This window comes from Hemiscyllium ocellatum, chromosome 3 (genome assembly GCF_020745735.1).
Source record: "Hemiscyllium ocellatum isolate sHemOce1 chromosome 3, sHemOce1.pat.X.cur, whole genome shotgun sequence".
Taxonomy (NCBI): Eukaryota; Metazoa; Chordata; class Chondrichthyes; order Orectolobiformes; family Hemiscylliidae; genus Hemiscyllium; species Hemiscyllium ocellatum.
In genome coordinates this window covers 87,519,285-87,533,255 of record NC_083403.1, presented here as the reverse complement: position 1 = coordinate 87,533,255, position 13,971 = coordinate 87,519,285, and the positions used below count along the sequence as shown (strand labels likewise).

Genomic DNA, 13,971 nt, shown 5'->3' with positions numbered 1-13,971 from the left:
TGCAAGATTCTCATGGAAACAGTCTGAGGCTTTCACCTTCCACTAGTCATGTCCTCCAGAGATATTCACACTTCAAAGCAGAATTGCTTTGGAGGACAAATGAGATGGAGACAAGGGATACCCTCTGAAGATGTGGCTCATAAGGACAGCATGAAGAGAGCAAACAGTGATTCTCAGAAACCAGAACGAACAGGCTTGAACCTGTACATATTATGTTGTACAGCATTGGGCCCTGAAGTTCTACAAGGAAGTCAAGATTAGAGTAGTGCTGGAAAAGCACAGCAGGTCAGGCAGCATCTGAGGAGCAGGAAAATCAATGTTTCGGGCAAAAGCCCTTCATCAGGAAAGGCTTTTGCCTGAAACATTGATTTTCCTGCTCATTGGATGCTGCCTGACCTGCTGTGCTTTTCCAGCACTACTCTAATCTTGACTCTAATCTCCAGCATCTGCAGTAGCCACTTTTGCCTCATTGATTTCTACAAGCAAGTGTTGAGTGCTCTGCTTTCTTGGAGGAAAAAGTTTAACGAGAGGATGAGGAATGCACTCATTGCTGCCAGGGAAAGTTGGGACAGTCTGGTTCAGTCACATTTCACTTAAATTGGTACAATGTAGCCCTTCTCATACAAATTTCATACTGTCTGAACATCCCTAGCCCACAACACTAAGAGGTCTCACTGTCAACAATTCATCTATTTCACAAATACCCATTGCCTGTCTCTAGCTCCCGTCCTCAGACTTTCAGAGTGAGTTTGCTCATTTTTCTAATGTGACTGCTGTTGACCATTGTCTTGTGGTGTTGCACCCAGAAGGACTCTGCCAATGATTGCCCATGTGTGTTTCTGCAAGGGCAGAATCAGCCATCAGGACAGGACACTGAGTTTGATTGGCTAGGAGGGAATATGGAAGATGTGGCATCAGAAATGTATTTGAGCAGATTCACACTTCAATGCACTCTTTCTTTGTCTTGCCCCTCATGACCTATATAATCCCCCTTTAAATCTGAAAACTGCTTTGTTGGAATTCAATGAGGTGCTAAACAGCTATGGTGAAGTTTTCCTCAACTTTGCTCAGAGTGGCATTTGAGTTTTCCAGTGCAAGCAGTTGTCCTTGACAGCATGCTGCAGATCAGCATATTTCAAGGTCCAGAATTACATTCTGAGGGACACATTAAATCATAAACAGAGACACAAAGTTCATTGCCTAGTACCTTTCAGCTACACAATACACTAGAGGACTTCAAAATGTAATACTCTTCTGGCAGCAGTCTGTACAAATCATACATTATAAATCAAAGCACAGATCATTAGTGACAGCCAGGATTCACTTAGATTAAAGATATGAGACTTTCTGGTACTCATGCAAGAAATAGATTTCTCTAATTTTTCTAATTGTGTATGTTGCAGCTGGAAATACTGCCTCTGATCCAAAATTCTCATCTTCTTTGATAGCCACCAGAGCTCAGCATTTGCCTCCAGTGAAGTAGAGCTTGAAGGATCCTATGCTTTCCAAGGATTCTCCACTGCTGTATCTGTCCTATTCTATCTTGCTCCTATTCACAGGTAACATGTGCTTCATCATAGGACAACACATCTACTGTCTGGTAGTTGGAGGATTTGCACTCTGACTGCTTTTTGTTAAGGAGTTTTCATTTATTCTCCTCCAGCACCACCTTCTGAGGAATGCTTGAAGAACATAAACAAGATTAGAACTAAACCTAAATCATCCTGACCATACCATCATTTTTCATTGCCTCGTTATATCAAGATAACGGGTATCAGTGATATATTCCATATGACTGTTACTGTTTTATTCTGGAACCATAGAGCTGAGAACCTCTTGTTTCTTCAACGCCAATGACCATGCACGCCAGGATCCAATTCATCCCAGCATTTCCTCCTCTTCAGTGGTTAAAGTGGAGGTGGCTGGAGGACCACTTTTACTTTTCTGCTTTTTCGTGGTATCCAGATCTTTATTCTCGAACAGGGAGAGAAAGAAAAAGCCAGAGTGTGAAATGTAAAATGTTTGAGAGGTTGGAAAGATAGAATTTTTTGGGGGGAATCACTGTGAAAGATGGGTGTGCATTTGCATTAAGATGGGGATGATGATTATTTCGATGTAGAAGTGAGGAGGTGCTTTGAAAGAGAGAGAGAGAGAAAAAAAAATGGGTGAAGCTGCAACATCTATGAGGAATGAGTTGCAGGTGAAGGTTTGAGAAGGAAGAGTAAGGATGATTCAAGTTAGAGGCACATTAAGATATAATTCAATGAGTCAGACTATTCATCTTTTTTCGCCCTGAGTACAAACACTATGCTACTTTCTCCCCACACCCACCCTCCTCTCATTTATCTCTCCACCCTACAGGCACTCTGCCTCTATTCCTGATGAAGGGCTTTTGCCCGAAATGTCGATTTTCCTGCTCCTCGGAAGCTGCCTGAACTGCTGTGCTTTTCCAGCACCACTCTGATTGTTTTCCAATAAAGGCCTTTCCTCCAATTCACACGGAACAGAATCTTAAAGCCCAAAGCATCATGTCAGAAAATACATTGCTGAACCAGGGTGCTACTGTGACAGTTGTGCCTGTATTCCTAAAGCTTTGGGCTCTGTCTGAAGACTTTTACTATGCTTCAACTCTCATTTTTACATGGTTCCATAAAGTGTTTTAGCTGGAATGGACTGCAGGTCATCATCAGACCTATATACTTTGATTGCTGGGAAAACTTGGAATTCTGGCACAAAAAACAGTAACTGGATTGAAAAAATGGTGACAGCTACAGTGCTCAAACACTGTTTCCCACCCCCCCACCCTCGCACACACCAACCCCCGCCACAGTGAGCAGGTCAGAACATTAAAATTCAACTTGTGATTTCACTACTTACAGCTATACAATGTAAGTGTGTTTATTTTAACCTATTTGTATTTTTTGGTAAAATGGTACAATAATCAGCAGAATATGTTCTTTGATCATTATGTTTGTTTCACTTTCCTTACTTTCCAAGTTCTGAAGGGAAAAGCAACAGATTTGTTTCAAGGTTCAGCTGGAGCAGCTGTGTTCTACAGGACATTCCCAGAGATAAATGCCAACACAAGCATCAATAAGAAAAGCTCCTTGTTCTGTCTGAAATTTGCTGGTTTTCCAATGCAAGGAGTTGTCCTTGACAGAGTATTACAGGTCAGCACATTCCAAGATCCTGAATTACATTCTGAAGCATGCATTAAATCATGGACAGTGGCACAATGGAGAAAGGTCTTTGCCTGGTACCTTTCAGCCACACAGTACACTGAGAGGCTGGGAAATGTTATATCCCCCTGGTAGTATGCTCTTCAAAACATATACGTTGTAAATTAAGGGTATTGAAATGTAATGAAGCACCTCCGGGTGAAACACATTTAATAGAAAACTTTACACACGTTGCACTTTCTGCAATGTTCAATTTGAAATGTTTTTGCTCTTGGGTTGTATACCTGACCTGTATACCTGTAAATCATAAGGCTATTACAATCATATTGAGTGGAGTATGCTTTACAGGTGCAAATTGAATTTTCTTTCATGAGATGACGGCATCACTGGCTCACTCAGCATTTAATGACTGTCCCTAATTGTCCAGAGGGCCATTAAGAGTCAATCATGTAGGTCAGACCAGGCAAGAATGTCAGTTTCCTCCCTTAAGGGAGGCATTAGTAAACCAGATGGGTTTTCCCCAATAGTTGGCAATGGATTCATGGTCATCATTAGACTCCAAATTCCAGATTTTTAATTGAATTCAAATTTTACCATGGCAGGTTTTGAACCCGGATCCACAGGACATTACCTCTGTGTCTGGATTAATTGTCCAGCGGTAATACCCCTAGGCCATCAACTCCCTGAATATTGTAATATTTAAGCTGAGATGTTTTGTGTATGTTTACAAAGTTTATGAATAAAGTATATTCCGGGAAAACAAATCCTATTAATTGGTTATCTGTTAAAATGGTGTTTATACATGTAATAAATGACAAACTTTAGCATAATGGAAACACAACAATGCTATAGGGAGAGTGGGCTGTTGTTGTATTTAAACATTCCATGCCAGCAAACGAAAACTGGAAATGAATGTTCCAACATTGCAATAAACTGAAAGCAGCACCCAACTTCTGGATGAAGAATAAGGATGTGTCTGGTGCATCTCAATGTTCAATTTAACCTCAGGAATCATTTAAAAAGCAACAATGTCTCTTACAGCATGCTGGACAACAAAAACAGTATTTACACTACAGTGAGCTGTGCACTTTAGTCCTCATATTCTGTGCTATTTCAATTATGCCGGGTTATTTGGATTTAATGATCTCCTTGCCTTTTCAGGGTGGCCTCCAGGATCTTAGCTTCTTTCCCAAAAATTCCTCATCCACTATTTACCTCTATATGGCTAAATTTGTTCTCACCTTGATTAGCTTCACTTTGAACTCTGTATACTTTCCCTACATAAAAATATATCAACTTAAATGAGAACAGAAAATGCTGGTGAAATTCAGCAGGTCTGCAGTATTTGTGGAGAGAGAAATTGAGTTAATGTTTTGGGTCAAATGACTGTACTTTGAAACTCGTCAGTTCCCAATCATCCCTCATTTGGTTTCATTCAGTTCCAATTGTTTTTCAGATTTTCCTCATTTGGAACTTGTTTACTATTTTAATCAAGCTATCTTAAGTAAATGATAGCAAAATGTCCTACCATTTATACTTTTGTATATTTCATGTCAAAGTATTTCACTGCCAATCATAAGGCCAATATTGCCTGGGAGAATACTACAGTGTGTTGGAAGGAAGCTTGCTGTGAGTAAAGCAGGTGCTCACAAACTGAATACTCTTGTGATCTCTACAAAATAGAGTTTCTGCATTGACACACATCCAATAACCTCAGAAAATATATGATTCTTAGCTTTTGGTATTGATTATTCTATTTTTGACACTTCCTAGATAACCATAAGCCCATAAGACACAAGCCCAGACACAAAAACAACCTGAAATTTTCCAAAAATATTTTTTCTGGTCATTCCAGCCTCTAAATTAAACCTTCTTCTTCATCTCTCCTCTTTCCTTATTCTTCATCAGAAAGGATGTGCTTGTAAATGTAACTTGACTTCTGTCTTCATAGTTTAGTGAGCTTATTGTGAACTTGCAGCAACTTCTGTTTCTATTAGAGAACAGAAAGCTATGGAATAGGTTTAGAGAAATTTGAATGAAATATTTAGAAGTAAAAAAGAAGGATCTTTTTGAGAAATTCAGAGAAATATCTTCCATACTATAAAGAATTTAGTTTTGCACTTTGATTGTTAGATCATCCTCATTGTCCCACATCACATATGTCCTGAGCATCATTCCTTCATACTCTTGCCAATGGAAGCAGTGCTGGAAGATTTAAATTCTCATTTGAACTTTTTCTCCTTTTGTGCGGGTAAATCCTCACTTCTCAACAAATTGGATTAAGTGAATTTCTTGCCACATGGGGTACTGTAGAACTTAGTTGTTAAAATGTACCCAGTAATGCAAGCTTTTCATTGTGCAGCATTGTTCAGGTGAATCATAATTGATGCTGACTTCACAGATCCCACACTCTCTCATACACACTCTCACCCATGCACACACCCTCTCAAAGACTTATACTCCATCACACCCACACATACACTTTACCAAACTTTCACACATACAAACTCACACTCTCTCACATGCACTCACACGCGCTCTCTCTCTCATGCACGCACACACTCATATAAGTCTATGGGGTGAATTTGTATTTGCAGAATTATATTTGCAGATACATTCTATATTGCTCAAAAAATGCAAAGTTTACAGGTAGTCAATGTAGGCAGTCAATACATGTAATATTTTGTAAATTCCACTTCAGAAATAGAACCAGTCCGACTTAAGATTGGGATACAGCCAGACTCTGCCCTTAGACAATGCATTGTCTGAGCTGAGATGTCACCTTTTGTTATAAAACCTTAAGTTATCTCGGGAAGGTGATGTAATAGAAGTTTTGGGATTTACATATTAATGAAACCTGCAATGCATTCTAAAAAATGAAAGACTTAACAACAATCCAATTTTGTTCAATATATCATTTCAGCTGCATGACAATGCAATCTTTTGCTATAAATTCTATGTCTTATGATCCTGTTCCACGTTTACCTGATGGAGCTGCGCTCTGAAAGCTAGTGTTTCCAAATAAGCCTGTTGGACTATAATCTGGTGTAGGGTGATTTTTAACTCTGTCCACTTCAGTCCAACACCGGTTCCTCCACATCACAGAGATCCCAAATGAGCAGATGCCATGTGTAAAATGGCAACCATGCTCTGTTAGTTACAAGTAAAAATTGAATCTGACCAAATATGGTAATGTTTTCATTGGATGGCATTGTGGATATTTATGAATGCTCAGCAAATTGAAAATAAAACAGCAATCAATACTCCATGAAATATTTATTAGATTGAAAGCATAGTAATTCATTCAGTATTGGATCAGTAATTTCAGATCAGTTAAATTTTCTCAATCCACTGGAAGAATATGCAAACATTTGAAATGAAAAGGCATACAATAACCAAACAGAAAAAGAAAGAAGCAATTACTGAGGATTTAGATATATCTCTTGCAAACTCTTTACAAGCACAAACATTTCAGCATAATGTTTGAAAACAAACATCCAAATAGCAAGCAACTTTAAATTTTATCTGACAAATGTTGCAAAAATTACTTCAAGCCAATATAAATATGTTGGTCATCATCTATGAAAAAGCATGACTATTTTAGTTTACCACCCTGAGGATATTTCCATGCCCAGAGATATTTGTAAATAATACTGTTGTTACTTTAAAAAAGTACAAGTCTATTTGTTTGTTCTAAGAGCTACTGTAGTTGTTGTAATAAGCTGCAGTAGCATCTGCTAATACAGATATAAGGCTCCTCTCTGAATTTGTGCCTCCTGGCGAACAAATGTCAGGTAGATGTGAATTAATTACCATTCCTGCTTGATTTAGATGACTAGAGGTGTTCAAATACTGATCAAACTCATTGCGGTCCACTTCTCCTAAAAGCTCAGCTTGGGTGATATGTTCCAGATTATCTAGGTGATGGTGGTCATGGGGAGGAGAAAGGTGAACTGATGTGCTTGAGTTCATGCACTGTGGAGCCGGCTGCTGGATCCGGTTATAATAAGGAGGAGGTGGAGGATGCCTGGCTGCAGAGTGCATCATGGTAGATCTGTTCTGGGGAATTGAAATCTGACTGAGATTTCCACATTGGATAGGGCTTTGACTGTAGTCTGAATGATACATTAGTCCATTCATCTGGGAAGGAGAATCTTCTGTACACTGAGTTGGAAAGAAGCTGTGATCGGCATCAATCACATCTAAAGGGGACATCTCAGGAGTGGGTAGCCCATAGTTGTCAAAGCTGTTGTTTGTTGTCTGTGTTTCCCTGAATCTGCTGATTACAGGAAGTCTTGAGGCTCGTGGATAGCCTTTATCCTCTTCCTCCTCCAGAGGTCCCCTGCACATTCTTCCACCGTGAACAGGAGGTTGATCGTGCGAGATGTTGGTGAGCAGGAAGCTAGGATCCACACGTTTGCAGAGACGTTTGATCTGTTTTTTCCTCCGAGGCCTGTATTTGTAATTGGGATGATCCTGCATATGCTGGACTCGTAATCTTTCAGCTTCCTCTACAAAAGGCCTCTTCTGTGAAGGAGTCAGTGCTTTCCATGATTTGCCTAAAATATATCCCATGAATTCAATCAGAGGTAAAAATTATAAATCAAATTCATCTCCAATTCATAATTAGACATCATTTCTTCTATACTCACTTCTTTATCCATAAGAAAAAAATATTCTATAATTGAATATACTTTTACAGTTAAAAAAAAAGTTTGTGCTGTGAACAATAAACACTAATGCTTTATTTAATACCTTGTCGCATGAGATTGTGATGGAGATTAACTGCTTTCAGTGTTAAAATTATGAAAGAAAAGCAATATTGTTAAAATAAAGACATTACTTATTGGTTTTTGTTTACCCAAGTGAAATGAAATGTATGGTGAGCAAGATGAAAATCTTTATTTCTGCAGTTTAAAATATCAAATAGAAAGAGTTAGATAATTAATCATTTCTTCCTAAAGGAATTGAATGTCAGATAAAACAATTGTATTAGGCCTAATTCTTCACTTCCAGTTCTTTCCACAATGATTAAAGTCTCTCTGTTGATAACCCACAGGTTTCACACAAGTCTTTAACACGGTTAATTGCCAAAATCGTACAAAATATTTTCCATGCCTCTCCTCCTTCCCAAATTTGTCCAAACCATTTCCTAAAGTAAGGCGCAGTCCCCTTGGCATCAGGAGCCGTTTTGCCTCTGGCACAAGCAGACCCTAGATGGTCCGTATTGGCAAACCACTCAAGTATATAAACCAATCTAGTCAAGTCCATTCCTTCTATTACCTGATGTCCACATAGATGCTCTCTCCAACGGGTATCTTTGGAGTGTGAACTCTGGTTGAGATCAATCACCCCAGCAGGCACTAGAAAACATTGTCTTTATAGAAAGCAAAACTTATTTTTTAATTGAATAAGGAACACTTTCGTGAGGAGAGTCCGAGTTCAGAAAGAACTCCAAATAAATATATTCAAGAAATATTGAATTTATTATAATTAATTTCCAAATTCAGTTTCCTCATTTTATCAGAAGTGCTTTCTGTTATTAAGTTATTGGTAGAAAATACTCTTGTTTCTAAATTAAGACTGTTTCACCATTTTTTATAGCAGATATATTTGCAGTGTTTGAGTCATGGAATGCCTATCCACTAATGTTGAATGCTTCATACAGGCACTGGAAACATACTTGTTGTAAGTAATTATGTAGATATTGGAAAGACTCCTTCCACCTTTTTGCATTTAAACAGGAAGAGGTATAATACCCTAGTATAACTAGTTATTATTTGTCTGCAAGGAAAATACAAAGCAAAATAGAAATTTAGAAGGAAAACCTGCTCTTGCTTACAAAGTAGCATTCGACAGGGTGTTCAAGTCAATACCTTTTCTGTGCCACAAGACCATTGTTTAAACTTTGTTATTGAATTATTGAAACATTAAAAGAGATTTGCTCTTGGGTATATTTAGAATACAATCAATGCTGTGTTGTAATTTTGTTCTGAAATCTATCATGTCTCACAGGTTGATAAATTACTCAACAATTTTGCAGTCTGTAAGATCTAATCCTTAAGAAAGTGTTTTAAGAAAAGCTGATTGAAAGATTAAGTTTAATATAATTCCACCCCCGCAAATATGAATGAAAATTTGCAGTCTATTTAGACATATATTTTAGGTAGTAAATTAATTGACTTAAGATTCAAGATGATGACTCCACCAGATTCAATAAGAGTGGCAAGAAGTCATTTGCCAGAACTAAAAATAATGTCAATGGAACTTCCTGTGCGTATACCGTGTAGATTTCCAGCAAACCCTTTGTAAACATGTTGCCTCAGCTGTGGCTCCTGCTCAAAAGGCAACAAAGCAATGATAAAAGCCATAAATGACATGTTTTTCTATGCACTGAGAACTGAATATGAATTATTACTGACTTTGATTGTCTACTATAAATTGTAGAAATCTATCTGATGAATAAAAATCTATATCAACTTACTGCCATTCCTGAAGTTGATATCAGGCAACTGCTTGGGAATGGAGGCTGCACACTAAATACGCAAGAACTGGAATTGTTGTGAAGATCAAGTGAATAGGAAATAACTAAAAGGTCCCAGGTGATTACAATTTAGGTCAGATTCTGCAATCTATATTGAAAAAGGAGTTTGATCTCTAACTTGGATTCAGAATTTGGCTTTGGCTATTCGTATTTCATTCTGTAACATGTTTCGAAGAAGAATTCAGCTCTTTTAAAGTAACATAGAAATGACCCAAAACAATCTTAGTTGGTCCATTTAGCCTTGATGATTGTTTTATTGCCAAAATGCGTCAAGGTAAGATAACATCAGTTTTCCAAGCATGTGCTCTTGTGCTTTCTCTAATATTATTCATTGACTAATGCAAGGGAAAAGGATATTTACATAAAAGTAGCAAATGCAATGTTAATTACTGCTCAGATTTTGCAAAAATACACTGATACCACTGATAATGCTTTGGGGTTGTTGCAATTTGGAACTTTTTAAACTGGAATAGTTAGCTATCAAGTCCATAACATTGGTTTCAATTTGGACAAATCTGGTTCACCATTACTTCTAACATTTACTAATTGAAAAAGACAGGTAAGAAGTACAGAAATTGAAGATCATCTTTCTAGAACAACCTACAGTGCAGATAATTTGATTGCTTCTGATGTGCTTCCCAAGTTTGTGCATTTATAACTCTGCCTGACCTCAAATCTACTGTAGGTATTGATGCTTGACATCAGTTCATGCTTGTCTATTGCCATTCTAAATGTATGACCTTTCACATAACTTAATTTGAGATAGTACTTTAGATTTACTTCAGTTGTATTATTCAATACTTCCTAAATTTTTTAAAATGTTGCTTCATTTCAAGGTACAGGCTTCTCAATTCTTTCCCCCTAAATAATCATTAATAATCATTACTACTCTTTACACTACTTCTTCTGTATCTTGTTCACCTAAACTGTATTCAGGGCACAGGGGTACCACAAGCTTATACGGTCTCATCACAATATCTTCAAGCAGCTACTCTGTTAATTTGGCAATTCATCTCAGCTTCTTATGTGATAGCTTTTGATTGCAGCTTTATAAGGACTGGGTATGTTATCCTAGATGTTCCAATCGCCGTTATTTTTGTACTGGAATTAACCTGTTTAATATAAGTGGGTCAAGTGGCGAGAAAACCACCAATGGAAAATCTAGGCTGTTAAATGTCAAGTCCTATTTTTTTTTCAATTTCACCAGTATTAATGCAATTCATTGGATATGTATGCCACAATTAATTTTTCTTCCATTGTACATTATGTTGCAATTATCTGTATGGACTTTCGTTTGCCACAGTCTGTCTACATTTTGTAGCACTATTTAGCTTTTGTGGCCTCTATTGTCAGCTTATGACATGAAACTTTTTCAGCACTCCAATCCCTAATTTAGTATATTGTATGGGTTTTAGTAATTTACATTGAAGTTGAGTCCCAGTTGTAAGTTACAAATGGATTCATATATCCTGGGGCGGGGGAGGGGGGTGGGGGATCAGTGGGGGGGCCTCCATTCCAGTAATTGGGGAAAATGGATTATCTGTACTTGGCCTTGCGGTTTTGTTTTCAATTGCTTCAATTAATTTCCCTTCTTTTCCTTTTTTAACCCAAGATTATACAGGTATAACCCCTTAGATAAGCTTTAGACACCCTACTCAATTCAAACTCCTCATTATATTTTCCTTTATGTGGAATATATTAAATGATGATCCTTGTGGCAGATGTTTAGATGCCACCTAGTGGATTTATAAAAATTCATTCAAATGCATCACTCAAAACAAAATCATGATTTGAATTAAAAGTCCATGACATGTTGCATACTGAATTCAAGGTTTTTGATACACATGGAAGCTATCTACACAGGAACACTTTGGATACACTAAACTGTATTCTGTTAAAACATACTTTTACATCCCTTTGGGATATAGGTACAGTAATTACATTTCAATGATCGCTTTGTTATGTAGGAAGGCCTGCATAAACTAACATGTCAGACCCTTTCAAACCAAATTCAGGCACAAACAAAAAAAATTATTAGGTTAAAATTATTTTTAAATTAATTAAGGATAAGCAAAAATTGGAGGCTTGACATATTTTTCTTTCAATCAAGCCGTCTCTACTTTACTTTAAGAACTGAAACTTGCAGTCCAGTCCTCTTACAGGTTATGAGGTTAACATCTTACAGAAGGAAAATTTATTTAATTCTTAGCTACATTCAAATTTTCTTGGGTTATCTTTTTCCTTAGCACACCATCAGATGGATTTGGTTGAAAACAAAGCAAAAAGGAAGCTAAAACAAATCAACAACAAAACTATTCCAGCCAATCCAAAGCAATAGTATATACCTCAGCTACAAACTTAGCTATTGTTAATTTTTTAAAAGTCTGCAGACACAGCGTTTTGGTTTGAATGCAGAAGGTGGGACAATTCAGTGTTCAATGTTCAAAGGAATCACATCAGCATCTACGTACCTGCAGTCTTTAGGGTTAAAGCAAGATTAAATATAATCCTGAACAGGATAAATTTCACTTTATATCATGTCACAAAAGACAGTTCATTTAATAGTAAAAATGGCAGGATTATGTTATACTCAATCTGCTTTAAAATTATTCATGTACCATAATGTGTCATTATGTTTCAGAATTTTAGAAATTTATTATATTCATTAGAAATTTAATTTGTCCCAATACAGCTTTTGTAAAAAGAAAGGATCATTAGTCAGCAGTGTAATTTTAAACAAAAGATTCTGGTAATATTTTATCATCAATTATATGGTTGAGAAATTAACAAAGTCGAGAAGACAAGATAATATACACACTTCAGTAAAGGGCCACATCTTGGTTCTGAAAAGAATAAATATAATTTTATATATTAACCACACTTTTTTCTTAACTTATAAAAGCATGTACAGTGAAAAATGTAACCTTACATATTTACATTTTAATTAAAACTTTAAAAACCAAATCATTACCGCTGACCATTCACAAATTACTTAAACCAATATAATTTAAGAAGAGGCAGTAATAAATAAAAGTGTGTAATTAATGATGTTCCAGATTTGTTGTATTCAATTTTCTTTTTAATTGCAAGCAGTCTTCAATCAAAATGACTATTAATAGTATTCTGTGTTTCTATATTCTAAATAGAGCCATTTCCAGAAATTAAAATAAAACTGAGTTCATCAATAAAATAATTTCAAATATTTAAAAATGTGACTTTTTACTTATGGTGAATCAATTTTCTGGTTTGCTTTGGCACAACTTTAGATACAACCTTGTCTATCTAAGTATAACTTGTGACTAATATGTTTCAGTTAAAATTATATTTGATTGATTTTTGTTCAAACTTCTTGTGTATACTTACCCAGCATTTTGCTGAGCTCTGCATTGTGAAGGTCAGGATTTTGGATTGCTAGTTTTTTCCTCTCGTCCTTAGCCCAAACCATGAAGGCATTCATGGGTCTCCGGATTCGTGGTTCAGCTCTGTTCCTGCCTGAAGATTCGTGAGCTGTAAGCCCTGCCCTGGGCTTTCCTTCCCCAGCAGGAGATTCCAAACCCTCTGTCCATGAATATGGGCTTATTATTGTAGCCATTACTGTGGATCAGATCACTTCAATTAAAGATAATCTGTCTAACTTTTGGAAATGTATGTAAAAGTGAGTAAGATTAAATCACAGTGGTGCTGATGCTTAAAGCTGGTGAGATCAACTCCCAGATCAGGAAAAGAGTCCCACATTCATTTATTCCCTTAGTGTCAGTTAGTGGCAACTTTAACCAATGACCATCAGGCTGTTTTAATAAAAGCTCCTCCCTTGACTGCTTCTGCAATCAAACAGCTTTGACTTGTAGGAACAAACTTAGAACTACTGAGCAGAAAAAGGAAGTGTTGCATTTGAACCTCTCAACATCTAAACAAAGCAAGTGATTTTGACTACGAGAGACTGCTCAGTATGTGTTGGATTGTGAATTATCGCAGGATATTGTAACTGTATTTTACAACAATTGCATTGCTTATGTTACATTGAACACACTAGAAAGAAACAATGGTCAAACAAAACTACCAGGGGCTCAATTTGACAGCATTCTCAGCAACACCTCCCCCCCCCCACATCCATTTCCTAAAACACGTGAGGGGATTTTGAAGTGTGATTAATCCATATCCATTGACCGTACAAAGGCAGCATTTGCTTTTCTTTGTTTTAAACAATTTCTGTATCCAACCTGTAAAAACCCTTCAATCGATTAGCTG

The 13,971-nt window shown here is 36.9% G+C and overlaps 1 protein-coding gene across 1 annotated transcript; it reads right to left on the bottom strand.

Annotated features, from left to right (window-relative positions):
* Positions 1 to 6,652: 6,652 nt before the first annotated feature.
* On the bottom strand, positions 6,653 to 13,680 carry sox7 (SRY-box transcription factor 7). The gene is made up of 2 exons (XM_060821271.1): positions 13,087 to 13,680; positions 6,653 to 7,738 (listed from the first exon to the last, which is right to left on the bottom strand). Exons 1-2 carry the CDS (start codon positions 13,313 to 13,315, stop codon positions 6,873 to 6,875), a joined length of 1,095 nt encoding a protein of 364 aa, XP_060677254.1. The 5' UTR covers positions 13,316 to 13,680; the 3' UTR covers positions 6,653 to 6,872.
* Positions 13,681 to 13,971: the final 291 nt, after the last annotated feature.

Bases quoted from the DNA above. Each gene is read 5' to 3' on its own strand.
- sox7 (XM_060821271.1), bottom strand. From the start codon at position 13,315: ATGGCTACAATAATAAGCCCATATTCATGGACAGAGGGTTTGGAATCT. The intron at 7,739-13,086 runs GTAAGTATACAC...GATATATTTTAG, and splicing joins AGAGCTCAGCAAAATGCTGG to GCAAATCATGGAAAGCACTG.